General features: G+C 52.9%; 2 protein-coding genes across 3 annotated transcripts in view; both read left to right on the top strand.

The window, feature by feature from the left end:
• Nucleotides 1–5,290: 5,290 nt before the first annotated feature.
• On the top strand, nt 5,291–17,533 carry MMP9 (matrix metallopeptidase 9). Of its 2 annotated transcripts, none has more exons than XM_025875366.2 (13): nt 5,291–5,446; nt 10,993–11,225; nt 11,587–11,735; nt 12,035–12,163; nt 12,252–12,425; nt 12,631–12,804; nt 13,201–13,377; nt 13,480–13,635; nt 14,459–14,729; nt 14,855–14,994; nt 15,309–15,459; nt 15,551–15,654; nt 17,224–17,533. In XM_025875366.2, the coding sequence occupies exons 2-13, from the start codon at nt 11,032–11,034 to the stop codon at nt 17,340–17,342; spliced, it is 1,938 nt and encodes a 645-aa protein (XP_025731151.2). In that variant the 5' UTR covers nt 5,291–5,446; nt 10,993–11,031; the 3' UTR covers nt 17,343–17,533. The 2 variants fall into 2 exon arrangements, with proteins under 2 accessions (XP_025731151.2, XP_025731150.2); XM_025875365.2 differs by lacking the exon at nt 5,291–5,446 and adding an exon at nt 10,299–10,482.
• A 4,541-nt stretch (nt 17,534–22,074) lies between these two features.
• SLC12A5 (solute carrier family 12 member 5) overlaps nt 22,075–27,584 on the top strand; it is a 37,123-nt gene continuing 31,613 nt past the window's right edge. Inside the window, exon 1 of the mRNA XM_025875361.2 lies at nt 22,075–22,264. Within this exon, the coding sequence (XP_025731146.1) occupies nt 22,144–22,264 (121 nt within the window). The 5' untranslated portion in view covers nt 22,075–22,143. The remainder of the gene's footprint in view (nt 22,265–27,584) is intronic.

The raw sequence follows: 27,584 nt of genomic DNA, 5'->3' as shown, positions 1-27,584 counted from the left end.
CGTTTCTGACCCAACAAGGTGACCCCAGGCCTCACTCCTGTGGTGCCCGTAAACTTTCCAGCCTCGGTGTGCTTACGGATCACCTGGGGTCTGTGCAGGTGATCCAGATTCTGATTCAGTAGGTCTGGGGCCCTGCCCAAGATTCTGCATTTCTAACAAGCTCCCAGGTGATGCTGAAGCTGTATGTTCAGGAATTACACTTTGTTGTTTCGGTTTTTATTTTTTATTTTTTTTAAGATTTTATTTATTTATTTGACAGAGACACAGCGAGAAAGAGAGAGAGAGAGAGAGAGAGAGAACACAAGCAGGGGGAGTGGGAGAGGGAGAAGCAGGCTTTCCGCGGAGCAGGGAGCCTGATGTGGGGCTCGATCCCAGGAACCTGGGATCATGACCTGAGCCGAAGCCAGACGCTTAACGACTGAGCCACCCAGGCGCCCCTGTTTCGTTTTTTAAAATCATGAATTACACCAGCAAGGCGGTAGACAGTGTGGCCATTTTTCCTGGCCCTGATCACTGTGATGGTTGTTAAAGGAGGTTACAGCCAGGTTCTGAAGGGCCTTGGGTGCCAGGCTAAGGAGTTCAGTCTTTTCTCTGGAGACACTAAGGGGCATGGAAGCTTTCTGAGGCATGGTCAGGGAGAGCTGGCCAAGGAGAGGAATCTGAAGTGTGGGTGCTGGGCGGCTAGGGGAGTGAGCTAGTGCACTAGCAGGTGAGAAAGGGTAGGGCTGAAGCTCAAGCAGTAGCAGGGAGATGCAGAGGAAGGAGGAGAATGCAGAGGCTGAATTGTGTCCCCGCCCCCCCATTCATATGTTGGAGTCCTAACCCCTAAGACCTCAGAATGTGGCTATACTTGCAGAAAGGGTCTTTAAAGAGGTAATTAAACTAAAACAAGGTCATTAGAGTGGATCCTAATCCAGTATGACTGATGTCGTGTCAGAAGAAGAAATTAGGACACACAGCTGCATAGAGAGGAGCCCACGTGGGGACCCAGGGAGAAGACAGCATCTACAAGCCAAAGAGAGAGGCCTTAGGAGTCACCAACCCTGTCGACACCTTGATCTTGAACTTCTAGCTTCCAAAGTTGTGAGAAAATAAATGTCTGTTGTGTAAGCCCCCCAGTCTGTGGTACCTTGTTATGGCAGCCCAAGTAGACAGGTACAGAGGGCATGGGTTTAAGAGGATTATACAGGTTGTCAACCGTTCGGATGACATGGGGGGGTACACTATAGGATTCTATACAGGTGGTGCGGAAATCGGGAAGACCAAGGAGGAGAAAGTGCTATGAATAGAACAGAAGCAGGCCGGCGAGCGAGGAGGGAGGAGCCCGGCCGGAGAGAAGTGCATCGGGACCTGGAGGCAGACAGGTACCACCAGGAGCTGCAGGAGGGGCTTCCAGGGGGCTTTAGGAAACCCGGCTGGTGGTGCTTGCAATCAAACCAGACCCTCAGGAGGTTGAGGGGAAGGAACAGAATGGTCCTTGTGTCAATAGGGGCCCTTGGCTGCAAGCAGTCAAAACTGGTCCGGGCTAACTTAAGCAAAAAGAAAGGTATCCAAAAGGATTCTGGAGGCTCCCAGCAGTGAGGTGAAGGCTCAAGACCAGACTAGGAAAGTAAGCAAGAGGCAAAGGAGGCTGGTCAGCTGTGAGCATAGCCGGAACCGTGCTGTGGGGACACCCGAGAGGGCTGGTGGGGCTGCTGGGCTCCCAGCACCACCTTCCACTTGCACCCATTAGATTCCTTCCCCGCCTCTCAAGATGCCTGGGAAAGCTATTCCATTACTGAGTAACCGAATAAAGCCGTGGCTCCCATCACTGTGTAATCAGCTTATTAGTCCCATTATAAAGACGAGGATACTGTGTGGTTCAGGGAGGGGAAGTCATTTATCCAAAGGCATAGAGTTCAAATCCAGGCCTGTGGGACTCCAGCACCAGCTCCTTCCAACTGCACCAGCTGGTGCCTGGCTGCTTCTTCGAGGAGCGCATGGTCGGAGCTGGGACAACCTTATAGTGGTCTCCAAGCCAGGCCCCTTCTGAAGCTGGGAAGGAATCTCACCTACCCCCCACCCCCCCATCTACCGCTCCTCTTTCCCCACTGGAGAAATCCCGCATTGCCTCTCATCAGGAGCTGGGCTGGAACTGCTGGTTCTAGACCTCCGGAGGCCTCTTGCTGCATCCAAGCTGAGCCTGTGAGCTGTCTTCCCTTCAGCCTGGCAACCCAGCTTCAGGTGTATCAAAGTCCCAGCGCTGCGTGAGGTTCAAACACATCTCAGCAGGCTTCCTGAATACATTAGTTTTATGCCACCCCCACCCCCGCAACATGCCACAGGGTTGGGAGGTGGAGGAGGAGGGGGCCCTGGAACTCAATATGCCAATGTATGCAGATCACATCTAAATGAGGGTGTCCCAGGAATAATGGGAAAGAAAGGCAATCAGAGCAGGCCTGGGGCTCCACTGCTGAGCGGTACAGCCAGGAAACGGCTCTCCCGGGAGGGTGTCTTAGGCTCTGTTTCAGAGCGTGTTCTTTAAAGCAATGTCTCTGCAGCACAGGGGAAGGAAGAGCTGCGGAAATTGGTTCTGGATACTTCCTGGCAAAATGTTCTTGGTTGCTTCAGCCACGCTGGGGGGGGGGCTGGGAGTGAGGGGGTAGAATCTCTGAGCCTCTCTCAGTCGCCATGGCCTGCGGGGACTATCTCCATCACTGATTTCTAAACCAGTGGAGCTTGCTAACGCCCAGTTCCGGGCCCCACTGATTACTGAATCCGAATCTCTTGAGAATTTTTTTTTTTTTTTTTTTTTTTAAGTCCGAGGCCTTGGGAAATACTGATGCATACCAGGGGTTCTTAATCTAGAATGTCTCCCAGACTTCAGGGAACCTGTATAGGATTGTTCTCTTAAAAAAAACAAAACCAGGGGCGCCTGGGTGGCTCAGTCGTTAAACATCTGCCTTCAGCTCACTCAGGTCATAATGGGACTGAGCCCCGCATCGGGCTCCCTGCTCCGCGGGAAGCTTGCTTCTCCCTCTCCCACTCCCTCTGCTTGTGTTCCCTCTCTTGCTGTGTCTCTCCCTGTCAAATAAATAAATAAATAAAATCTTAAAAAATAAATGAATAAAAATAAAAAAAACAAAACCAAAAAAACCAACCCAATGCCCAGGCCGCAACCCAGACCAATTAAGTCAGAATCTCTGGGGGATGAAACCCAGGCATTGCTATTCCAAGGTGAATCGCAGGAGACTCCAATGCGCAGCCTGATTTGAGAAGCACTCTCGAACAGGTATTCTGATAAGACCTTTGTTATACTTGTGCTCTCTTTTGGGCTGTGTTAAGCTCCAGGCCCTCCACCCAGTGTGCAAGTTTCAGGAGCCTCCCCTGGGAAGCAGACTATACTCAGGGCTGGTGTTCAGCTGGTAAGCACCAGTTGTTAAAACACTCAAATCTTTCCTTACCTACCCATTGGTAACAGGTGCTGCTTTGAACCTTCTAAATGCCTCCTAGGACCAGGGAACCAGGCATGAAAGGGTTAATAATCATTACCCCCCACCCACCCACCCAAAGAGGGGCCTCCTGAAGCTCCTTGGATGGAATCAGTCTGATTGGTGGGGGTCCTGGTTGTTAAATATTTGAAGTCATCCCTCATTATATTTCTGTGGTGAGGAGCATCAACTTTACAGTCAGAAAGACCTAGAGGCCTACCTAATTTTATTTATTTATTTATTTATTTATGATTTTATTTATTTATTTTAGAAAGAGAGAGACAGAGTGCGAGTAGGGGGGAGGGGCAGAGGAAGAGACTCCCCAAGCGGACTCCCTGCTAAGCACGGAGCCCCAGGAGGGGCTGACCTCACAACTCTGAGATCATTCATGACCTGAGCCAAAATCCAGAATTGGATGCTTAACCCACTGAGCCACCCAGGCGCCCCTTTGAGCATGCATTTTAAAACAGAGAGTGCTGGGTCCCACCCAGAGGTGCTAATCAGTAATTTTGAGGTTGGAGCAGTCGAGGATCCGCATTTCTAACAAATTCCGGGTGGTGCTGAAGTTGCTGGTCCTGGGACTACCCTTGGAGAACTGCCCAACTAGAAAATGCATGAGATAGTGTGCCTGGCCAAGAGTAGGGGCTCAGCCCAGGTTTGGAAAAGGGGCAAAGAAGTCGCCAGTTATCCTGTGTGCAGTGTGGACTTCTCCCTCCCACTCCAGTCCCCAAGGTTCTCGATTCAGGCCAGCACTGACTGAATGTTTAACCTAGGATTAATGTTTGACCACTAACTGTTTAACCTGCGATTTCCAAGGATTGGGGCTTTCCCCAGCCCCCTCCCCATTGTGAACAGGACCAGATACAGACATTTAGGGGCTGGTATCCCTGAGAATATGGTGCCCTGCCCCCTATGTCATTCAAAGTAAAACAGCACTAAACCCTGAAATGACTATATAAGGAAGTCCACCAAAGATCAGACTTTTCCCATGGTGGCTACTTTAAGGATTTTTTTCAAGTATCAAAATCAGTCTTTGTGGAGGGGAGGGATGAATAAGCAGAGTACAGAGGATTTTTAGGGCAGTGAAACTACTCAGTATGATAGCATAATGATGGATGCATGTCATTATGCGTCTGTCCAAACCCATGCAATGTACACCACCACCAAGGAACCCCTAATGTAAACTGTGGACTCTGGGCGATAGCAATGTGTCCAGGCAGGTTCACAGATTGTAACAAATGGACCACTCTGGTGGGGGGTGTTGATAATGGGGAGGCTGGTCATGTGTGGGGGCAGAGGGTCTATGGGAATTCTCTGTGCTTTCTTCTCAATTTTGCTGTGAACCCACTAAAGCAGCTCTAAAAAAAAGAGAGTCTTGATCTAAATAAACAAACACACAAACTTTTAAATTTGGTGGCTGCACCTGCTTTGCTGGAATCCACACCTGGCTGGTGGGCAATGCGCTGTCAGGGCTGCTGGTCCCAGGCTCAGCCTCTTTCCCTCTCAGTTGGCACGACTCTCCCTCCACAGCTCCATCCCCTTTTGTAGACGCCAACCTCTCCAAACTCCCTTGGACTACCCTCTGCCCTGTCCAGCTACCTTCATCTTTTGATCCCCTTTTGATCCCCCCAGTTTTTCCCCCTACAGAACCCAGTCAAATACTCCACACCTATTCCGTCTGTTGGTCTCTCCAGCTTGATTTCTGGGCACCCCACTCCACCCCCTGGCTGCTTCCCCCACTGACTTCCCTCTTGCCGGATCCAGTGACCTGATCTTAGCACGGGATTTGGAGTCAGAGGCTTGCGCAGGAGCGCTGTCACTCACCCGCTGTGTGACAGTGAACAGCTTGAAGCACTTCTCTGGGCCTTGGGTCTGTTGCCTTGAGAATGGGCTACAGTCTCTGCCTCCCCTGAAAGCTCAGCTTCAGATAAAATGTTAAGAAGTTCTGCCATTCGGTGCGGATCAGACGTGATAAGGTACGTGACCGCACTGGATAAAGCGTTAAGTGGGTTGTGTGTTGACTATGGGGATGATTGGCCACTGGCATGGCTAGCCATACATGCCAAATGTGGTAGAAAGAACAGGGCACTGGTGTCAGGTCTAGGTGGAACCCCAGGTCTGCCCCTAGCTAGCTGTGTGGACTTGGGCAACTCCCTGAGCCTCACAGATTCACAGCGAGAGAGGGAACACAGGCAGGGGGGAGTGGAGAGGGAGAAGCAGGCTTCCCGCTGAGCTGGGAGTCCGATGTGGGGCTCGATCCCAGGACCCTGGGATCATGACCTGAGCCGAAGGCAGATGCTTAACCACTGAGCCACCCAGGCGCCCCGAGGATGGTGAATCCTAATTCGTAAAGGAGAGAGCATTAGAGTAATGGCATCAGGACAGCCAGCATTTTTTTTTTTTTTTTGGTATGTGTACCTACTTGTGTGCTAAAAACTTGCAGTGTATAATATCATTTAATCTTCACCACAACCCTTTGAGTGAGGACTGTTCTCCCCCATTTTACAGACGAGGCCATGGAGGCACAGAGAGGCAAAGTGACTTGCCTGAGCTCACACTGACAGATGTAGTCGGAACTGGAATTTGAACCCAGGAGTTCTGATTCCAAAGTCTCTACTATCTGGCTTCCTTTTGAAGGAGCTCAACAGAGATAAGTGGGAGGCAAGACACTATCACTAAGGCCTATAAGAGTCCACTGGTGATTGCCACCACCCTGGGGCCAGGGATGGTAGGTGTGTTTGTGGGTGGTGGCGGGGACTTGGGTGATGCTTTTCCCCGGGGCAGTGTCTTGCCGTATACACACCTTTCTGCTTCATCACAGACACAAGTGTCTTTCCCATTTCCTGCCAGGGCATCTCAGACCTGGCTGCCCCTCCCGTCTCTGGCAGGTTTAGGAGGAACAGGCTTGGAATTCCCCATTCTACATAGTGGGGAGAGGTTCCTCACCTCGTGAGGCTGACCCCGGTTGGTCCGGGGGGCCTGGTGTTACTAACAGCAGCCTGCAGGCTGTGTCATCTGGCTGGTGACTCAGGGCTCCAGGACCAGCCTCCTCCCCATCTTATGGGACCTCCACCTGGGGGAGGGATGTAGAGTCCCAGCTGTGCCTCTGGGTCGGGGTCAAGGGGTACCCACCTGGAGGAATATCCTGTTCTCCGCCCCCTCTCCCAATGCCTTGGCTAAACTTGCGGTGTTGGAAGGAGGGGTTGAGGGAAGTGGGGAAGAGGATGTGGTAACCAGAACCACTTCCTGCCATTGCTGTGTTGAAAGGGTGCTCTCCCAAGTTCCTCTTGATGCGGGGGTTGGGGAGCCAGGGGTAAAGGAGGAAGTTGGGAGGGGATGAGGAAAGGAGGGTTCTTGTTTGGATTGACTCCAGGAATGAAGGCAGGGGTTCCTGGCTGGGTGTCCTCTTTCTGCCCCCAAGTTGGTAAAAACAGCCAGCTGGCCTGACCCTGATGGCCATCGTAATTAAAATATCAGCAAGCACCTACTACCGTATGCCAGGCACTTTATATCCGTTAATTTGACCCTTACAACCCCAGGAGGCAAGTAAGCACTATCATTACCCCTGTTTTTAACAGATGGGGAAACTGAGGCATGGGCAGGTTATGTCAGTTGCCCAGATCACACAGCAAGGTGGTGCCGGCACTGAGATCGGAACTTCAGTCGCTTGGTCCCACAGAGTGGGCTTAGAGCTACGGCTCCTTACTGTCCAACCCATGCTGTCCCTGGCTTGCTCTGTGACCAGAGAGAGGTAAATTCTCTACTCTGTGCCTCAGTTTCTTCATCTACATGGTGGGGGCAACTGGAGTAGATTAGTACACTGCCCCCTTGTGATGTCTGTCTCTCTGGTAATTACTTATTCATTCAGTTTCTCCCCTACTGGGCTCAGTTCCATTAGCACAATGACAAATGACAATCTTGGTGACTACTGCATTCCCGAATTCTTAGCACAATGTCTGGCCCATAAAAACTCCACACATACTTGAGTATTTGAGGATCATCATCAACGGTTTGAGTATATGATAAATGTTTTGGACCCTTTATATACAAAAAAATCAACAAACATCAGTGGTTCTCAACTGGCGGTGATTCTGCCCCTCCCACCCAACCAGAGGACGTTTGGCAATGTTTGCCATTTCTGGTTGTCACAACTGGCAAGGGGGGGTGCTCCTGGCACCTAATGGGGAGAGGCTGGGGATGCTACTAAACATCCTACGATGCACAGGACAGACCCTCAAAACAAAGAATTCATCTGGCGCCAAATGTCAATAGTGTTAAATTCGAGAAACATGACATACATACATAGGCACGACATATTTTGTACCTTTTTTTTTTAAAAGATTTTATTTATTTATTTGACAGAGAGAGACACAGAGAGAGGGAACACAAGCAGGGGGTGTGGGTGAGGGAGAAGCAGGCTTCCTGTGGAGCAGGGAGCCCGATGAGGGGCTCGATCCCAGGACCCGGGGATCACGACCTGAGCCAAAGGCAGACGCTTAACAACTGAGCCACCCAGGCGCCCCTATTTTGTACCTTTGATGGCAAGTTGGGGGTGGTTTGTGGAGTCTCCTAAAGCTTGAGTCGGCCACCAGAGGGAGATCCCCTGGATGGGAGGGTCTCTTTATTTCCATCTCTAAAATGATATTGCTCGGGGCGCCTGGTGGCTCAGTTGGTTAAGTGTCTGCCTTCAGCTCAGGTCTTGATCCCAGGATCCTGGGATCTAGGCACCACCCCCTTGGGCTCCCTGCTCAGCGAGGAGCCTGCTTCTCTCTCTCTCTCCCTCTGCCCCTTCACCCCCCCATCCCTGCTCGTGCTCTCTCTCTCTCAAATAAATAAATAAAATCTTTTAAAAAAATGATAATTGCTCAATGACCTCACATTCTCAAATCTGGAATATAGTTCCCCTGGTCCCCTGTTCTAGCCTCTGATTCCCCCAAAGGCCTGAGCCTGCTCTCTGTTCTTGGGCGGGCACAGGGTATCAGGGGAGAAGGTGCTGAGTTTTAAGTCTCTCCTCCCTGAGCTCCTTTCCCCCACCCCTCTGGTCATCTGACTTCCCTGTAAATGGTGATAAAGATGAAAGATTTCAGAGCCAGGCAGCCCTGGGCTTGAATCCTGGTTCTCTGAATTAACCTGCTGTGTGGTCATAGGCAAGTTCCTTAACTGCTCTGAGCCTCAAGATCCTCCTCTAAAAATAGGAGGGGTACTCATTAAATCTACCTCACAGGTGGTGGTGGGGATGAAATGAGATGCTTATAGGGAAGTTCTCACAGTACGCCACATGTAGTGAATCTCAAGAAATGCATGATTATTATGGCTCCGAGGTGAAGTGACTTGCCCAAGGCGACACAGCTGGGCAGGACTGAACACCAGAGCTGCATGACTCCAAAGCTGATGCTCATTGATTAGCGAACTCTAGAGCTTCAACTTCCCTATAAGGGAAGCAAAATGTCTTCATCTCAGAGATTCATTTATTAGATAAGCATAGAAAGTGCCCCGCAGGGGCACCCGGGTGGCTCTGTCTGTTAAGCATCTGCCTTTGGCTCAAGTCCTGGGATTGAGCAGAGCCTGTGTCAAGCTCTTCGCTCATCGAGGAGTCTGCTTGTCCCTCTCCCCCTTCCCCTGCTCATGCTTTTTCTCAGATAAATAAAATCTTAAAAAGAAAGAAAAAGAAAGTGCCTGGCACATAGTGAGCCCTTTAAATCCAACTTGTTGGGTTGTTATGTTGCCCTCCCCACGTGATGCCTCAGGGAAGGCAAACACAGACCCTTCCCCACGGGGCTGGTGGGGAAGAGGAGAGGGAGAAAGGCATACTGGTGAAAACTGGGGCTAGAGCTTGTGCTTGGTGGGGAAGGGGCTGGAGGACTGAACGGGCCCCCAAGATCACCCCCTCCCCCACTTTGCAGTTGAAGAGTCCCAAATTCAGAGAGATCAGAAGGCCTTTATTGTAGGTCATGCGGCAGATTAGAGCCCAAGACCCCAATCTCCTGATTCCAAATTGGAATCACAGTCTTGGGCCAGGTAATTAAAAGCGACCATGGCCATTATTGAGGACTTCCAACATATGCTGTAGTAAGCATTTTCTGTGTTTGATCTCATTTTATCCTCGCATCAGTTTAGGGACAAAGGGCCCTTTTTCACAGCTGAGGAAGCAGATTCAGAGTAGTAGGACATTTGCCTGAGGCCCTGAAGGAAGAGAGTGAAGCCTGTCGGGCTGGCTTCCAGATGCCATAAACTTCCCCCTTTACTATCCTGAAAGATTCAGACTGTGGAAGACAGGGGTTGCGATGGTGGAATTCCCCAATTCCTGCCTAGCAGAGCCCACTCCTTCCGCCCCAAGGTGGGGCAGGGAGAGGAAGCTGCCAAGAAAGGCTTCCAGGGAGGAGAAAAGAGGACAGAGTCTAGCAGTGTGGGAAGGGGCCCATGGATGGGGTCTGACCAGGAAGGGGGATCACTGGTTTCAGGAAGACGCCTTGGGGAATCTTCCATCTCCTTCCCTTGGGCTGACCACTCTGGGCCTTCGGTGGTGTTGAGCTCAGGGAGTCCAGCCTCCGCTCCCTCCCTTGCTTTCATTCAGTTCCCACAAGCTCTGCAGTTTGCAAAACCCAACCCTTCCCCTATGGGCCTGTGGTTTCCTGTGGGTCTGGGGTCCTGCCTCACTTGGCATTGGGAACTGTGGGTAGCGGGGAGAGGTGGAGGTGTGGTGTAAGCCCTTTCTTTGCCTTCTCATGCTGGGGCTGTCCCCTCCACCCCAACGCACCCCACCCCCTGAGTCAGCCCCCGCCTGCCAGGGATGGGCGGGGCTACTGATTCAGTTAATAGCGCCTTTTTAAAGCCCCCACAAGGACGGCTGTAGCTAGACACCACCACCCTCACCATGAGCCCCAGGCAGCCCCTGGTCCTGGTGCTCCTTGTGCTGGGCTACTGCTCTGCAGCTCCCAGACCACACAAGCCCACCCTCGTGGTCTTCCCTGGAGACTTGAGAGCTAATCTCACTGATAAGCAGCTGGCTGAGGTAGGCTAATACCCCAGGCTGGAGTTGGGGAAGGCTGGCCAGGAGTCACAGGAAGGGCATGGGGCCTCAGAGGAGATACCTTGGGGCAAGTTGGGGGCGATGGGCATGTCTGGAGAATAGAGGTGTCCAGGATCAGGCCCTGGAGGTCCTGCGGAGGCTCGGGACAGTGACGGCCAGGAATGGCTAATAAGGGTTTCCGAGGTGGGCAATGGGACATGATGGGGGTGGTGATGCATCGGAGGGTTCTGGAGTGGGCAGGGGCTCGGGGTGGACAGGGGTAAATGCTAGGGGGCCCTGAGGGAGGCTCGGGCCAGGGGCATCCTGGGGTGGGAAAGAGCCAAGGATGTCTACAGGGAAGGGAGTTAATGGGTGGGCATTAGCCCTGGTATCCACTGTACCAAGTCCTGGGTAGTTGCTAGTCCCTGAGTGCCTGGGCAGAGGGAACCCGGGCAGGGTAGGGCAGGGAAAGAGTCAGAGCTCTGGAATATATCTCTGCCGCTCCATCCACAGGAGTATCTGTTTCGCTATGGCTACAGTCATGTGGCCGAGATGAACGACGACAAGCAGTCCCTAGGTCGGGCGCTGCGGCTTCTCCAGAGGCGCCTGTCTCTGCCCGAGACTGGAGAGCTGGACAAAACCACCCTGGAGGCCATGCGGGCCCCGCGCTGCGGGGTCCCGGACCTGGGCAAGTTCCAGACCTTTGAGGGCGACCTCAAGTGGCACCACCACGACATCACTTACTGGTGCGCTGGCCGGGCCCTGCGGAGGCGGAGGGGTGGAGCGGGAGGGCCAGACCCCGCCCGGGCGGCGATCTCGTCCTTAGACCAATCCCTGGATTCCAAATGTGCAGCCTGGGGCAAGTGGCTCCACCTCTGAGCCCCTGTTTCTCCTTCAGGAAAATGGGTCTCGCCCTCAATCTTGAGTCTTCCCTCTCGGACCATTGTGAGAGTCCCAAGAGAAAAATGCGTCTGCAAGTGCTTTGTAGATGAAAGCGTGGAACGCAGGGAGGCTTGTGCTTGCTGAGGTCGCTGAGACACCGGGTGTCGCTACTGCCCCCGCTCCGGCCTCACTTCTGACCTCTCTCCTCCCGCTTTTCCCCTCCAGGATCCAAAACTACTCGGAAGACTTGCCGCGCGACGTGATCGACGACGCCTTTGCTCGCGCCTTCGCGCTCTGGAGCGCAGTGACGCCGCTCACCTTCACTCGCGTGTACGGCCCCGAAGCCGACATCGTCATTCAGTTTGGTGTTAGGGGTGAGAACGCCAAAAGGGGAAAGCCAGGAGGGTCTTGGACGGGGACAGCGGTGGGAGGACCATGGAGAGAAGAGAGCGGGCACTGGACCCGGCTTTGTCTCTCTTGTCCCCGTAGCTCTGGCCGCCGGTGGCCCTTATGCGCCCCCTCCTGCCCGACGCGGCACAGCGCGGGGACGCAAGGCTTGGACAGCTGCTTGTAGGCGGCATCTCAGCCCACACTCAGTGCAGCGCCCTTGGGCAGCGCGCTATCTGCACAACTGTACTCGGCTAACTCCCTTCTTCTCCACCTGCTTCTTCAGAGCACGGAGATGGGTATCCCTTCGATGGGAAGGACGGGCTCCTGGCACACGCCTTTCCTCCGGGCCAGGGCATTCAGGGAGACGCCCACTTCGACGACGAAGAGTTGTGGTCTCTGGGCAAGGGCGTCGGTGAGATCCTGAGCCTCCCCGGACCCCATTCCCTTCTCTTGTCACACTCATCGCCAGCCACCCTGACCCTGTCCCCCTCCTCCTGCAGTGGTTCCGACCTACTTCGGAAACTCAGATGGCGCCCCCTGCCATTTCCCCTTCACCTTCGAGGGCCGCTCCTACTCCGCCTGCACCACGGACGGCCGCTCCGACGACATGGCCTGGTGCAGCACCACGGCCGACTATGACACCGACCGCCGGTTCGGCTTCTGCCCCAGCGAGAGTGAGTGCGGGGTCGCGGCGCGGGCCAGAGCCCTAGATTTTAATCCCGGCTCTGCCACTAGTGCTGTGCGGCCTGCAAGTCTCTCTCGTGCTCTCTGGGCCCAGTTTCTCATCTGTGAAATGGGGAGAGGAGGGAGGGAGTGCACAGATGGTGTGGGGGTCAATAAACTCACGGCGCCTTCGGGCCGTCGTGTGGGCCTCCCCAGGACTCCTCACCCAGGACGGCAATGGGGACGGCAAGCCCTGCGTGTTTCCATTCACCTTTGAGGGTAAATCTTACTCCACCTGCACCACCGACGGCCGCTCGGACGGCTACCGCTGGTGCGCCACCACGGCCAACTTCGACCGGGACAAACTCTTTGGCTTCTGCCCGACCCGAGGTACCTCTGCCCCGCCTACCAGATTCAGCCCCGCCCCCTACTTCCGCATTGGTCCCCGAAACGTGGCTCCTCCACCCATCGGTTTGTCTCTCCACGCTTCGTTGGGCCTCAGGATCGCCCGCGTCCCCATCCATGATCACAGCCCCTTCCCCTGAGGTCCACGTGCCGCCCCCCGCATCCCTGGGTCTTGGCCTTTCAGCCCAGCCTGCTGCCTCTCCCTTAGTCTCCGGTCCCCAGGCCCCGTCCACCACCCTAGCCGGGTCTCAGCTGTGGCCCCAGCCTCCCCTAGGCTTTTAAAATAGGACACCAGGATTATCTAGCTCCCTGTGTGGCCCGCGCCGGGTCCCTTATTGGACCCACCCACCTGGCTCACCCAAGGCTTCTCTATCTCTTCAGTCGACTCCACGGTGACCGGGGGCAACTCCGCAGGGGAGCCATGTGTCTTCCCCTTCATCTTCCTGGGCAAGGAGTACTCGACCTGCACCAGAGAGGGCCGCGGAGATGGGCACCTCTGGTGCGCCACCACCTCGAACTTTGACAGAGACAAGAAGTGGGGCTTCTGCCCGGACCAAGGTGAGCAGGGATCCAAGGTTGGGGGCAGCGGTGTTGGGGGAGGGATGGCCAGGGCTGGAAGGTCGGCCCAGGACTCACATCTCAGGGTCTTCTTTCCTCCAGGTTACAGCCTGTTCCTTGTGGCCGCCCATGAGTTCGGCCACGCACTGGGTTTAGATCACTCATTGGTGCCGGAAGCACTCATGTACCCCATGTACAGCTTCACCGAGGGGCCCCCCCTGCATGAGGATGATGTGAAGGGCATCCAGTATCTGTACGGTGAGGTTTGGGGCAGGGATGGAGGGAAGAGATGGAGGGAAGGGCTGGGCTTTGTCGCTGTATGGAGAATGGGGAATATGGGGGGTGGGGAGTGGGGACCTCAGCATTTACCTGTGGGAAAGCCTGGGGCCAGTGGGTCAAATTGCTGCCTGGTCAGTGCTTGGAGATGGGGACAAAGAGCCCAGACTCTAGACTGAGACAGACATGGGTTCAAAAGCCAGTCCAGCCACTCCCTGGCTAGGTGACCATGTATGTTACTTCACACCTCAACCTTCTCACCTGTGAAATGGGGCTAATAATGGTACCTGCCTCATAGAGTTGTTAGGAGGTTTAAAAGAATTAGAATAATGCCTGACATATAGTAGGCACCATATAAGTATTTAATATTTTATTGTTATTACTTATGATCATTAGTATTATTCTCTCATTTAAAAAATGGAGATATTAAAGGATCCACTTTTTTTTAAGTCAAATGAGCTAATGTGATTTTATAAAGCTCTTAGCATTAACTGCGTGCCCAAAACACACTTCTTTCCCACTAGCCTGGGGGGGGGGTGGCAGAGGGAGAGCCCCAGCATGTCTTGTGTTCATAGGGCCCAGTCAGGGCCTGACACGGCCCAGGACTGGACAGACATAACTGGAATGAAAGGTGAATGTATGGGGAAAAATCAGCCTGTCAGTGACTGGGGGAAGGCAGGTCCGACACCTAAAGTGAGAAGAGGGAGTACCAGGGGCCTCATTCATGGGGTTTTGGGGGGCATATAGTCCACCAGCGCAGATGTGTGCAGGAATAGAGGATATCTCATCCGCTGTGTCTTTTTAGGTCCTCGCCCTGACCCCGAACCACAGCCTCCAACTGCCCAGCCCACCGCTCCACCAACCGGCTGCCCTACGGGACCTCCCACTACCCGCTCCTCAGAGCGCCCCACTGCTGGCCCCACAGGCCCCCCTGCAGCTGGCCCCACGGGTCCCCCCACTGCTGGCCCTTCTGAGGCCACTACAGTGTCTTTCAACCCAGCAGAGGATATATGCAAAGTGAACTTCTTCGACGCCATCGCGCAGATCGGGAACCGGCTGCATTTCTTCAAAGATGGGTAAAGGGGCAGGGATGTGTATGTAGCTGGGGAGGGGACTTGGAGGAGGGACCTGCCTGCCCCTCTCCGCCCGCTGGCCTTCGGTTCAAAGTTCAGTGCCCCTTGGTCCCTTTTCTCATTCCCAGGAAGTACTGGCGATTCTCTGAGGGCAAGGGGCGCCAGGTGCAGGGTCCCTTCCTTATCACTGACTCGTGGCCGGCGCTGCCCCACAAGCTGGACTCCGCCTTTGAGGACCCGCTCACCAAGAAGATTTTCTTCTTCTCTGGTTAGTTTCCTCCTTTTTCCTCCCCCCGCCCCCGCCATCCACATCCTCGCCAATCTAGGAACACCGAGAGACCCGGTGTAATCCGTGATACATTTTCCGCGGATTAGGAAAAGGCGCCCCCTTCTGGTGGGTGCAGTTTAGCTGATCTCCACCGTTCCCTTGCACCGTCCTATGGAGCGGTTCTACTCCGTGGCCACCGAGACAGCGGGCACGTCGGGCGCAGAAAGGCCTCGCTGGGTTCTTCCTCTTGACATTCAAAGACAATGTGTGTCCATTCCCTGCCCCCAGACCGATGCGGCTTTTCTCCCCTGCAGGGCGCCAAGTGTGGGTGTACACAGGCGCGTCGGTGCTAGGCCCCAGGCGTCTGGACAAGCTGGGCCTGGGACCAGAGGTGGCCCAAGTCACTGGGGCCCTCCCGCAAGGCAGGGGTAAGGTGCTGCTGTTCAGCTGGCAGCGTTTCTGGAGGTGAGAGTCACGGCGACCGCCGGCAGGGGGACCCCGGGCGCCATCCGCCTGCCCTCCAGCCCAGCACCTGTCTCTTCACCACTTCCTGCAGGTTCGACGTGAAGACGCAGACCGTTGATCCTAAAACCCCCAGCTCGGTGGAGCAGCTGTTCTCCGGGGTGCCCCTGAACTCGGACAACGTCTTCCAGTACCAAGGTAAGGGCTGCAGATCGGGGTGCCGCTGTTCCCACCTAATCGGCCTCAGATGATTGGTCAAATTCTGAGGGAGAAAAAACAAGTCTCCTCCAGATTGAGGCAAATGCCCCAGCACAGATGAAGTTTCCTGTAGAGGCAGCGACCTTTCCCAGATCATAAAGGGACACGAGACAACAACCAGAACTAGAACCCAGATTTCCTGCCTCCCCGGGAAGCTCTTTGCTCCCACAGTACGGGACACATGTTTTGCATGGAGGCTCATTCCTTTATTAGACAATGTTTATCAAGTGCCTGTAACATGCCAGGCACTGTGCTGACATGGGAGATAGTGATAAAAAAAAAAAAAAAGACAATCCATAACTGTGTCTTTGGGCAAGTCACTGCTGCTCATGGAGCCTCAGTTTCCCCATCTGTAAAATGGGGATGATAGCTGGAGTTATACTAAACTTTCTCTTCCTCCCCACTCACATGCAATCAACTGACAAGTTCTGGTGACTCTACTACCAAAATATTCACTTTTCACCATCTCCTTTGCAAATACCCTGGTCCAAGCCATACTGGTTGTTCAATACCATGAAGATAACTCTCTACAAGTAGGGAGTGGTTAGGAATGGAGGGCCATGGTCTTGCAGGGGACTCCAGACCCGTTCCAAGGTCAAAGAAACTACTGGGACCCCTGGGTGGTACTGTCTGCCTTCGGCTCAGGTCATGATCCCAGGGTCCTGGGATTGAGCCCCGCATCGGGCTCCTTGCTCAGCGGCGAGCCTGCCTCTCCCTCTGCCCACTGCTCCCCCTGCTTGTGTTCTCTCTTTTTGATAAATAAATAATCAAATAAAATCTTAAAAGAGAGAAACTTCCGGGGTCTGATCTGCTCCTCTTACCCTCCCAGCACTCCTGTCCATCCCTCTGCTCCAGATCACGCATCACCCGCATGGCCTCTGGCTGCTCTTTGAACACATCAAGGTCACTCCTAGCTTCGGGCCTCCACGCCAGTTGTTCTCTCTGCCTGGAAGCTTCGGCAAACTGTGTGGGGGCTGCCTCCCTTTTATCCTTCGGCTCTCAGCGCTTAGGCTGCTTTTTCAAAGAGACCTTCTCTGGCCCTCATGAGTTATTCACCTACTTGCTTTTATTTCCTTCATAGCTTCCTTCATTGTCACAGTCTCATTTATTTACATGTTTGCTTGTTAATCGTCTCTCTTACCCCACGGGAGTGTGAGCAGCCGCAGAACTGAGACCGTGCCTGCATTTTTGTCTTTGCTGTATCCCCCCGGTGCCTCTAACGGTGCTGAGCACTATAAATATTTGATGAAATGAATGACTGAAATGAATGAATGTCGAATGAATTGTTCTGAGCACCTACTGTGTGCCAGGCCCGGTGCCAGGGCTTTGGACATTGAGGTTTCCTGCCCTCCGACATCTCTGTGGGGGAGGAGATGGAGGTGTCCTTTAAAAAGCTTGGAAAGATCTAGAACGGCCAAGAGGGACCATGGCAAAGATCTTGCTCCTGTTTCTGTAGGTGTCTGTGGGAGGGTTGGAATCACCTCTCTCATACTTGCCTTCCCCCTGCAGGGAAAGCCCACTTCTGCCAGGACCTTTTCTACTGGCGTGTGAATTCTCGGAAAGAGGTGAACCAGGTGGATGAAGTGGGCTACGTGACCTTTGACTTACTGCAGTGCCCCGAGGATTAGGGCTTCCCATCCTGCTTCGGCACTGCAGAGTGGATCCTAGGGGGACCATCCCAATGGGGAAGGAGCCAGTTTGCCGGATACAAACTGGTGGGTTTGTTCTGGAGGACAAGGAAGAGTTGAGGTGGGCTGGGCCCCTCTCTTTCCACCTTTCTTTTTTGCTGGAATGTTTTTAATAAACTTGAATTCTTTAACCTTGAGGAGATTTCTTTGTGTATGTATGTATGCATGCACGCATGTATGTAATTGATAGAGTGCTTACTATGTGCCAGGTAGTGTCCTAAGCACTTCATAAATATTAACGTTCATTCTTCCTATTAGGAAGATATAATGTGATGACTTCTATTTTACAGCTGGGGAAATGGCCAACATATTATTCATTCATCAAACATTTATTGAGCTCCTGCGTGGAGCCAGGCCTTGTGCTGGGTGCTGGGTGCTGGGGAAGGAGAGATGAATCGGATTATGTTTCTGTCCTCAAGGACCTCTCGGGGTCCTCCAACTTTAGGTACACGAGTGCCCTCAGAACTTTGCTTAAAATGCAGACTCCAGGCTCAGTCCCCAAAGAGTCCTGCTCAGTTACCAGGGTGATTCTTTGTCTGGTGGGGGTGGGAATCACACTTGGGAGAGTGTGCAGCGTGTGGCCCTTTATTCTAGAATAACGGTGTGTATATGTGATTCTGTATGTTGTGGTTGAAGTCAGGGAACATTTCTCAGCCAAGATGACATCTGAACTTGAACTGAATATGGAAAGATGAGCAAGAGTTTCTTCCTGGGCAAGTAGAACGGTCTCCTTAGAGGGTAATTTACTAGAAACCGTTAAACCTAAAAATGTGTCTATGCCATCTCTCACACACATGCGCACAAAACAACGGATGGAGGGACACTGCAGTATGGCTTGTAGAGTGAGAAATGGCAACATCCTAAGTGTACAGAGGTCAGGCAGTGGATAAATAAAATATGGATTATATACATGATGATAACAGCGGCCCTTAGTCCAACACAGATTCTGTGCCATGCGCTTTACGCGTGTTAACACCGTTAATCCTTAAAACAAGCCCACGAGGCAGGAACTGCTCTTACCTTATGGGTATTACTGCCATCCCCCCTCCCCCCGTTTTACAGATGAGGTAACTGAGGCACAGAGAATTAAACAGCTCAGCAGAAGTCCCATAGCTGGTGACTGGTGGCAGTGGGATTTGACTGCGGGCTCTTGGGGCAAAGCCTGGGAGAAGAGAAAAAGCAGGGGGGCATTTGGGGGAATGAGAAATGGCTCCAAACTCTAGTGTGTGATTTTAGGAGGCAGATGGCAGCGGAGCAGAGAGGATTCTGGAATGGTTGAGGGGAATGGTGGTCTGGACTAGATGAGACAAGGTCTGAATGCCAGGCTGAGGAGCATGGACGTGACCCCACAGGAGAGCAGAGGGACTTGACTGGAGGGTTGGGGCAGGTGAGCGGAGCTGATGGGCATGTTCAGATTTGATTGCCTTCTGGACTCAGGCCCAAGTGGGAGTTTGAGGGACTCAGAGAACTTCCTCCTGAGCTTCCTTTGGGTGGATTCAAACCCACCTCATCCATTTCTTACTGAGGAATGACCCACACCCAGGGGCATGCCCCCATTCCTTAATAGGGCTTATTTAAAGCCCCTCTGAACCTCTGTCTCTCTCTAGATACTGTTCCATCTCTCTACCTCTCACTCCACCCACAGTAAAACTTCTCCAAAGGATAGTCTCCAACTCACGGTCTCCACTTCTTCAATTTCCATTCTCTCTGCTACCACTTTCAGCCTGACTCCCACCCCACCACACCGCCGAAATCATTCTTTTCTGAGCCACCTATGAACTTCCCGTAGCCAGATGCATGGGCCCTCTGGGCTCATTCTACATGTCTCTCAGCTTGGTTGACACAGTTGGTAATGCCGTTCTTCACTCAGTTTCTGGGTCACCCCTTCCTGGTTCTCCCTACCTCACTGGCTGGATCTTTCTCTTTCTAACCTCTAGACGATAGCATGCCCTTGCGCTCAATCCTTGGACTTCTCTGTGTACACACATTCCATGGGATTTCGCCCAGCCTTACAGCTTTAGATCTCTCTACTAAAGACTCCTGAAGTCTATATCCTCAGCCTTAACATCTCCCCTGAGCTCCAGACTTGTATGTTCAAGGGCCGACTTGCATGATCCTTAGGGGCCTGATAGGCTTCTCAGCCTAACAGGTCCAGCTGAACTCTTGGGATCCACCTTCTGAACGTGCTTCAATCATTACTACCTTGATGACATCATCTGCTCTCAATCAGTCTTAGAACCTGATGAGTACTAAAACCTAGATATCGGTTAAACTCCTTATTCTAGTACAGTTTCTCAACCTGGGCACTATTGACATTTCGGGCTAGATAATTTTTTTAGTGGTGGGGAAAGTTGTAGGAATGTTTGCTGTCTTCCTCCAGGGGGTAGTGGGATCATGGACAGATGGCAGACCCACTCAGGGGCAGTGCTCCTCTCCCTACATTGGATCCCAATGTGGGGGTGGAGTGCAGGGAGGTGATGGGGAACCCGTGGCTCACGTCAGGCCGACTTGGTGTTAGCCTGGACTGCGCAAGCGGCATCTCCCCACTCGATGTCCGTAACGCTGCCCTCCAGTTGTGACAATCAAAAATGTCTCTGAACATTGCCAGGTGTTCCCTGTTGGGCAACACTAACCCCAGTTGAGAACTATTGCTCTAATAGAATAAACATACAGACAAGTCCACGTGCCATAAGTGTACATTTCAATAAATTTCCACATACTGAACGCAACTGTGTAACCCACATCCAGATCAAGAAACAAAACATTCTGGCCCCTCTCCTGCTCCCTTGCAATCACTACCCCTCCACCCCAAGAATTACCACCATTATTTCTAACAGCTTAGACAGATTTTGACGAGTTTTTACTTTAAATAGTATTTTACAGTACGTACTCTTGCATCTGGCTTCTTCTTCTGCTCAAGGTTTTATTTGTGATATTCATAGATATTGTTTGTGAATTATAGATTGTTCATTCACGCTATAGTTTTGCACTGTATGAATGTCCCACTATTTATTTATCCATTTATTTTTTTATTTACCCATTTTAATGGGCATTTGGGTAGTTCCCAATTTGAGGCTATTATGAAAAATGCTGCAATAAACATTCTTGTAAATGTCTTTTGGCGAACATGGGCAGCCATGTCTTTGGGGCATACACCTAGTGTACCTAGTACAGCAAATAACGACGCAATTAGAAATGTATTGAGAGGGCGCCTGGGTGGCTCAGTTGGTTAAGCGACTGCCTTCGGCTCAGGTCATGATCCTGGAGTCCCGGGATCGAGTCCCACATCGGGCTCCCCGCTCAGCGGGGAGTCTGCTTCTCCCTCTGACCCTCCCCCCTCTCGTGCTCTCTCTCTCTCTCTCTCATTCTCTCTCTCAAATAAATAAATAAAATCTTTAAAAAAAAAAGAAATGTATTGAGAAATTGCAGAAGCAGAAGTAGGATATTATATATTCAAATGTGTTAAATCTTACTTATTCATACAAGTGCTTTGGCAGGGTACATACCTCAGAGTGGAACTGCTGGGAAGACAGGTATAGGCATGCTTGGCTTGAGCAGATATGATCGAACAATTTTCCAAAGTGGTTCTGCCCATCTATACTCTCACCAGCAATGTGCGACAGTTTCCAGGAGTCCTTTTTGACTCCTCTTTCCATCCCACACAACATTCAATTCAGCAACAGGTTCTGTACGTTCTACTTCCAAAACATACCTTGAATTGGATGAATGCCACCGCTCTAGTCTGGCTTTTACCACCTCTCGCATGAGACTCTGCAGGAGCCTCCTACCTAGACTCCCAGTTTCCACTCCTGCTCTCCTTTAGTGGAGTCTTCGTGCAATAGCCAGAGTGATCCCGTTAACATATAAATCAGATCACATCATTCCTCTGCTCAAAAACTTCCAGTGGCTCCTCTCTGAAACCTTCAAGAGGCCACATGATCTGCCCTTTCCCCCTCCCTCATCTCTTATCACTCTCACCTTTGTTCACTCTGTTCCAGACACACTGGCCTTCTTGCTGCTCCCTGAACAGTCCAGGCCCCTTTCCACTTGCTATGTTCTCTGCCGGAGAGCTCTTCACCCACATCTTTGCATAGCTGGCTCCTTCTCACCAGGGAGGTTTCAGCTCACATATCACATCTTCTGAGGAATCTTCTTAGGTCACCCTCTAAGGTAGTCCTTCCCCCTAGTCATTATCCTTGGATCCTATTTTTTCTCCTTAATATATCCCAGAATCTCAAATTATCTTGTCTATGCGTTTGCTCACTTACAATCTTTCTCCCCTCACTCCTTATTAGAATTTAAGCCACACCAGGGCAGGAAGCCGGTCGATCTCAGGCAGTGCTGTATCCCCAGTGCCTAGTATCTTTGCCTGAAACACAGGAGCGCTATCAAGATGCGTTGAATGAATGAATGAGTGAATAAAACCCAGGTGTTTAGGAGACCCCAGCAGAGGAGGGCCCGGGCTCCAGGAGCCACACACTGGGGCCCCCGGTGTAGGGACGGTTCTCAGCTGCAGGTGGGATCTTCAGGCGTTTCCTAGAATTGAGAGCCCAGGGACTTGGAGCGAAATGGCCACGTTCTGAGGCTCAGCCCAGCGGGCACTAGGACCCTGCGCGGCGCCGCGCCCGGTGGGGGGCGGCGGACGGGGGGGGGAATCCGCTCTTTCTGTCTGCTAGAGCCGGGCTGCAGCCACTTGTGCGATCTGGGCCCGTACCGCCGCCGCCCGGCCCCTTTCCGCACTATGAGCCGCAGGTTCACTGTCACCTCATTGCCTCCCGCGGCGCCCGCCGGGACCTGTGACTTAGAGTCCCACCCGCATTCGGCAGCCTGTCTCCGCCACCTCTCAGGGGAAGACGCCAAAGGTAGAGGCCGCAGGGGGCGGGGCCTGCCGGAGTGGGGCGGGGCGAGAGAAGAGGCGGGGCCATGGTGGGCGGGTCTTCTCTTGGAAGGGGCAGGGCCAGGGCTGGAGGTGGGGTGGTCTCAGCGGAGGGCTAGCGAAGGGAGAAGAGCTGGGACCTAGCCGGGAGGGAAGGAGGCTGGATGGGCAATGGTGAAGGGAGGGGCCAGATTCGAGGTGGGCGGGGCACAGAAAGAGGGTGGGTGGGGCTATAGGCGAAGGGGCGGACCTTGTGATGGAGGGGCTAGAGTCAAAAGAGGGCTGAACTGGAGGGCACTGAAGGGGCGGGGTCATTTCGGGTAGGGGGCGGGACCAGAGGGAAGAAGGTGAAACCAGGGAAAGGGGAGGGCAGTATGATTAAGGGGTGGGTCCAAAGACAATGGGAGGAGGCAAGACTATCTCTGCTTGGGGGCAGAAAAGGGCGGGGCCAGAGAGGAAGGGGTTGTGCCGGGAGGATAGGGGTGGGGTCGAGGGCGGGAGGTAAAATGAGTCCGGGACGCTGGGGCTAGTGCTGGCTCAGCAGGTGACTGGGGCCTGGAGGATCTTCCAATTCTCGGCCTCCCTGGAGACGTCGCGGACAGCGCCTGGGGATCCCGGGGAGGAGATGGGAGAAAGATAAGTTACTTTTGGGCAGCTAGATCTTGGGAGGATTCTGTGGGGTCTCCAGTCCCGACCCTTGGGGACCCACTTAAGTCCCTCTGCTCCAACTCCAGAAGAGGGTTGGGTGGAGCAAGCTCAGGCTAGATTGGGGGCGCCCTCCTCGAGGACCCATTGCTGTTGTCTAGTAATGGAAGTTACAGGCAGGGTACAGCAGAGGGGAGGTGAAGGATCCATCTAGCTTTCGGTGAAGAATTAGCATCCTGGATGCACTCACAGTCTTCTCCGCAGGGGGCACTTGTCAGGGGTCCTCTTTCTGACCCTGCGCCCCTCAGGTCTGGAAGAAACGCTGCGAATCTGCTCAGAGTGGCCCCGGCACGGGGAGGAGGAAGAGCCTCCCCGGGCCGCCAGGGGTCGCTGCTGAGCCGCAGGTGAGCTCACTCTGCAGCAGAACTAAGCACCGACAGCCCTGGAGGGGGCCTTTTCGGGGTTTCTTTGGCGAACTCCCTCTTGTGTAGATGACCAAACTGAGGCCTAGATTTCCGCAGGCCTCCAGCCCCTAAACCAGCTGCCTCCTGGACGTGACCATTTGGAATTCTTGGGCTCCTTCCATTCTTCATACTTCCCCATAAACTGCCTCCTTTCTCATTTTTTCTCATTTTCATGAATGTCCTTTCCATCCTTAGAGTTTCAAAAGTCAGGACTCCAGGAGCTATTCTCAGCGCTTCCTTTTCTTTTCCCACTGGATCTAGTTGGTCCTCACATGTTGGCCAACCCGCCCCAAAAACTAATCCTGAATCTGTCTTCTCTCTCTTCTGGTCACCATCACTCTGTACAAACCTCCATCATTTCTCACATGGCCACGGCCATAGCCACAGCCTCCTCACTGGTCTGCCTGCCTCTGATGCTGTCCTAACCGCCCTCCACACAAGCTCCCCATCGCTTTTAGGATAAAGGCCAACGCAACACCGTAGTCTGTCATTCAAACTCTTTCCTCATCTGCTCCGAGGCATAGCTGTCCGTGTTCCTCTTCCCACCTCTGTTAGCCATAACTCTGTAGGTTATGGTTCATTTCACCTCTCCTGAAAGGCTTTCTCACTTTCCCTTGCTTCCAGGCAGAGGCCATCATCCCTCTTCTGCCCACCCTCTGCACCATTTGAGCATGTCCCAGTGGGTGGGAGTTATTTACTTGTGGGGCTTCTACAACTCAAAAGCAGGGACCATATCCTTTTGTCTTAGTGTTCCAAGTTCCAAGCCTGCAGCCTGGCACTTGGTAGGTGCTTAATGTTCGTCAGACAAGAGAGGGAGTGGCTGGAAGCTCCTGCTTCTTCTACCCTTGCCTTCTCTCTTCCCATTCCCCATCCCCTGGCCTGAGAATAAGATGGCCCTCTCTCTCATTCCTGGGGGATCGATAGGTCTTCCCATTCCCATTTCCAAGATCCTGCACATTGAAGTAAAATATGGCTCCCAGTTTGGGGGTGTGCAGGTGTGTGTGCAAACGGGGTGTGAATCTAGAATGCTGAGTGCTTGCGGCAGAGGCAGTGTGCGTGTGTGTGTCTTTGTGTGTCTTGAGGGAGGAGCATCCCGCACGAGCTCTGATGACCTGTGGGGCAGTCAGTGAGTCAGTGCTTATATGTGTCACTGTATTCCAGTGTGTTGATGGGCATTTGTGTATTCCTGGGCCTGTCTCTGGGGTGGGTACCTGTGTGTATGAGTTTATCAGAAGTTTCATCTTGAGAATGATTTGGGTGACTTGTAACCTCTTTGGTCCCGAGAGGTGCCTCCAGCCCCTTCGCCTTGGTAGGTCACTGCATGGGGAGGTAGACAGGGGCTCCCTAGGGGAACCGAAATCTGGTGATATCTTTCCCACAGCTCTTCTTGTGTCAGCCCTCGGGCCCCAAGGAGATGTGTTCCTCACCTCCTGTCCTCACCCAGGCCCATGGGGAGAAATGGCAGCATGTAGAAGGTGGGGAAGGGTTGGGAGAGGTTTGGCAGGTCACTTGTGTATGAGCATTGTCTTTAATTCTGGACTCAGGGGGTGGAGTTTGCCTCTGGAAGTGCCTCCTGCTGCCAGGGGATCAGCTGTAGTGGGGACATAACTGACGGGGCTGAAAGAAGCAAGTCAGAGGCTGATCCTTGAATCCATCACGAATCCTGGGCTGCAGCCACCACACCTTAGTTGCCTCATCTGTACTATGGGGAGGTTGACGATGACTTGGCTGGACAAAAGTGGACCTGGGGCCAGTCGTTACCACTCTGAGCGATTCCCGCATCCCTTTATACTACTTCGCACTGTGCCTCAGTTTCTGGTGGAGCAAGACAGGGCACTGGAAAGAACCTTGGGCCTGGGTTAAGACTAACAGGAGTTGAGATGCGTTCCCAGGAGTGAGAAGGAGCTGACTTACGCTAGGGGGATGGAGCAAGACCACAATATAGCCCATCCACGCTCTAGCTCAGGCTCTGTGGTGTCCCCTTGGGCACGTTGCTTCCCCTGTCTGAGCCTCAATTTCCTCATCTGTAGTATAAAGGAGTTGAACAGGAAGCTATCTGAGGGGCATGCTAGCCATAAAAATGCTAGGATTCTTTGATGATCTAGAAGGGTGAAGTTCTCTGCCTCCTCCATACCCAAACCTCATGTTTCAGTCTCTCTATCTGTAAATTGGAAAGAAAGACACTGAGTTATTGGTATAAATATCTGATTTGGAGATCTCCAGCCTGTTCAGGGTGTTCTCCGGTCACCCCCTCCTCAAGCTGGGACTCAGAACCTCACTGCCCAGTACTTCAGCCCAAGGTGAGCCCTGGGAATCTCCATGGTAACAAACTGGTTATGAACGGGGCTGCAGTTGCCATGGTGACGGGCTGCTCTCCCTCCCTCCCTCTCTCTCTCTCTCTCTCATCCCCCTCATCTCCCCCCCCCCCTTCTCAATGAACCACAGCGATCTGCAGGCACCAGCTCTCCTGGTGGGGTGGGGGTGGGGGGGTGGCTGCCGTGCTAAGGGGGTCCAGATTGAGAAAGAGGAAAGATGGGCTGAATCTGTAGGGAATGGGGGGCTGTTGGGGTGCCATTGCCATGGTGACAGGGCTGCAGCCTGTTAATTAAGCCCCTGGTTGCCACGGAGACAATGGTGGTTGACGTGCTCTGCGGCGAGCCCTGTGTGTGTGGGGTGTGCTGTGCGCTGGACTCATCAATTCACTGTGAGGGTTTTGGGTCTGGAGGACAGGCATATAGTTTGGGGAGAGGAGTGAAGGAGGGAGTTCAGGGCCTTGGCTCCAGGAAGACAGAGCTGGGGTGGGTGTGTTAGGTCACGGGGGTAATGATATGCAGGTAAGGATGGATAGGGACTGAGCCATAAGGAGGAACACTGTGCCTGCCTCCTGTGGAAAGAAGACCCAGCCAGGTGGCTCCAGCTTCCTCCAAACGGCCTCATACCTGGTTCAGTGGATGGAGCCCTGGGCTGGAGGTCAGGGAGCTGGATTCTAGTCCCCAGTCTGCCACAGTTCACCCCATGACGAAAATTGGTACCTTTTCATTTCTACACTTTAATTTACCCCTAAGTGAGGGGTGGCAAAAAATAATTTATAAAGTCTCTTCCAGTTCCCACATCCTGACACTTAGGCAGCTTCCCTGAAATTTTTTTCTCTCTGAGAAGCATAAGGTGAGGGGTGGTGGTGAACTTTAGACATTCAGAATTCAGGAACAGGCCCCTTCCCAGCTCTGCATCTTGTGTCGCTTGAATGAGAGAGTTTCCCTTGCCCTAGATCTTCCTAGGGCTCTGGGTGGAGTTGGGATGCTAAGCTGGCAGCCATGTTCCTGGGGCTCAGAGCTGAGGGTCACCTTACTGGTGACTTTACTAGCCAAGGCCAGGCTAGCAGTGCAGGAGGTGCCTGCAATGGTGTTTTCTCAAAGCCTCACTGCAGCTGGTTGGCCTGAAGCCAGAATAGGGACCAGGCTCCTTGAGAGGTAAGGGGTGTGAATCGAAGGGATAGGGTCTCCCTTAGGGGCCATCTCCATACTTGGTCTGGGCTTCATCTGAGATAAATGGAGAGAGCACTAAGAGCTTTCAGAGTGGGAAGACATCCCTTGGATTTATGTGACCTAATCCTTTCATTTTACAGATGGAGATACTGAAGCCCAGAAAGAGAACTTAATTTTTCCCAGGGATAGAGTTTGGGGGCAGAGGACAGGGTAACTTCACTGTGTCTTGAATTCCAGATGCCTTGTGAGATAGGAACTCCGGTGAGGGTAGGCAGATGGGGCACCCAGGGGAAGAGAAATCACCCCTGCCTTCGCCTGTGCCCCCCTGGGATCTAGGTTCCTCCTGTGGGCGGGCTCAGTCCCTGAGTGGCCAGGGCTCTGGACCACAAATGAATGGAAATACCTCCGGGGGAACATCCCAAATCTGAGATTTCTGAAAAAAATCTCGGCATTTAATTTATTTCACAGCACTTCACATATGAACATGCCACACATTTTGCTATGTTATCTGTCTCTACAGAGTAGTGGAAAACCATAATGCTGCTGGGAGTGGTGGTGATGGTGAGGTGTGTAGGTAGTGGAGTGCTTAGAAATTCCTGAGCACGGGTCTATCCACCTGCTATCCTTTTAACCCCTGTCACCAATTCAAACTCCTTCACCTCTTTCTTCCTTCCTTCCTTCCTTCCTTCCTTCCTTCCTTCCTTCCTTCCTT

Source organism: Callorhinus ursinus, unplaced genomic scaffold, assembly GCF_003265705.2.
Source record: "Callorhinus ursinus isolate GAN/ISIS: 27379988/994484 unplaced genomic scaffold, GSC_fseal_2.0 scaffold38, whole genome shotgun sequence".
Taxonomy (NCBI): Eukaryota; Metazoa; Chordata; class Mammalia; order Carnivora; family Otariidae; genus Callorhinus; species Callorhinus ursinus.
The sequence above is the reverse complement of the archived record's forward strand: the minus strand, read 5'-3'. Positions and strand labels throughout refer to the sequence as shown.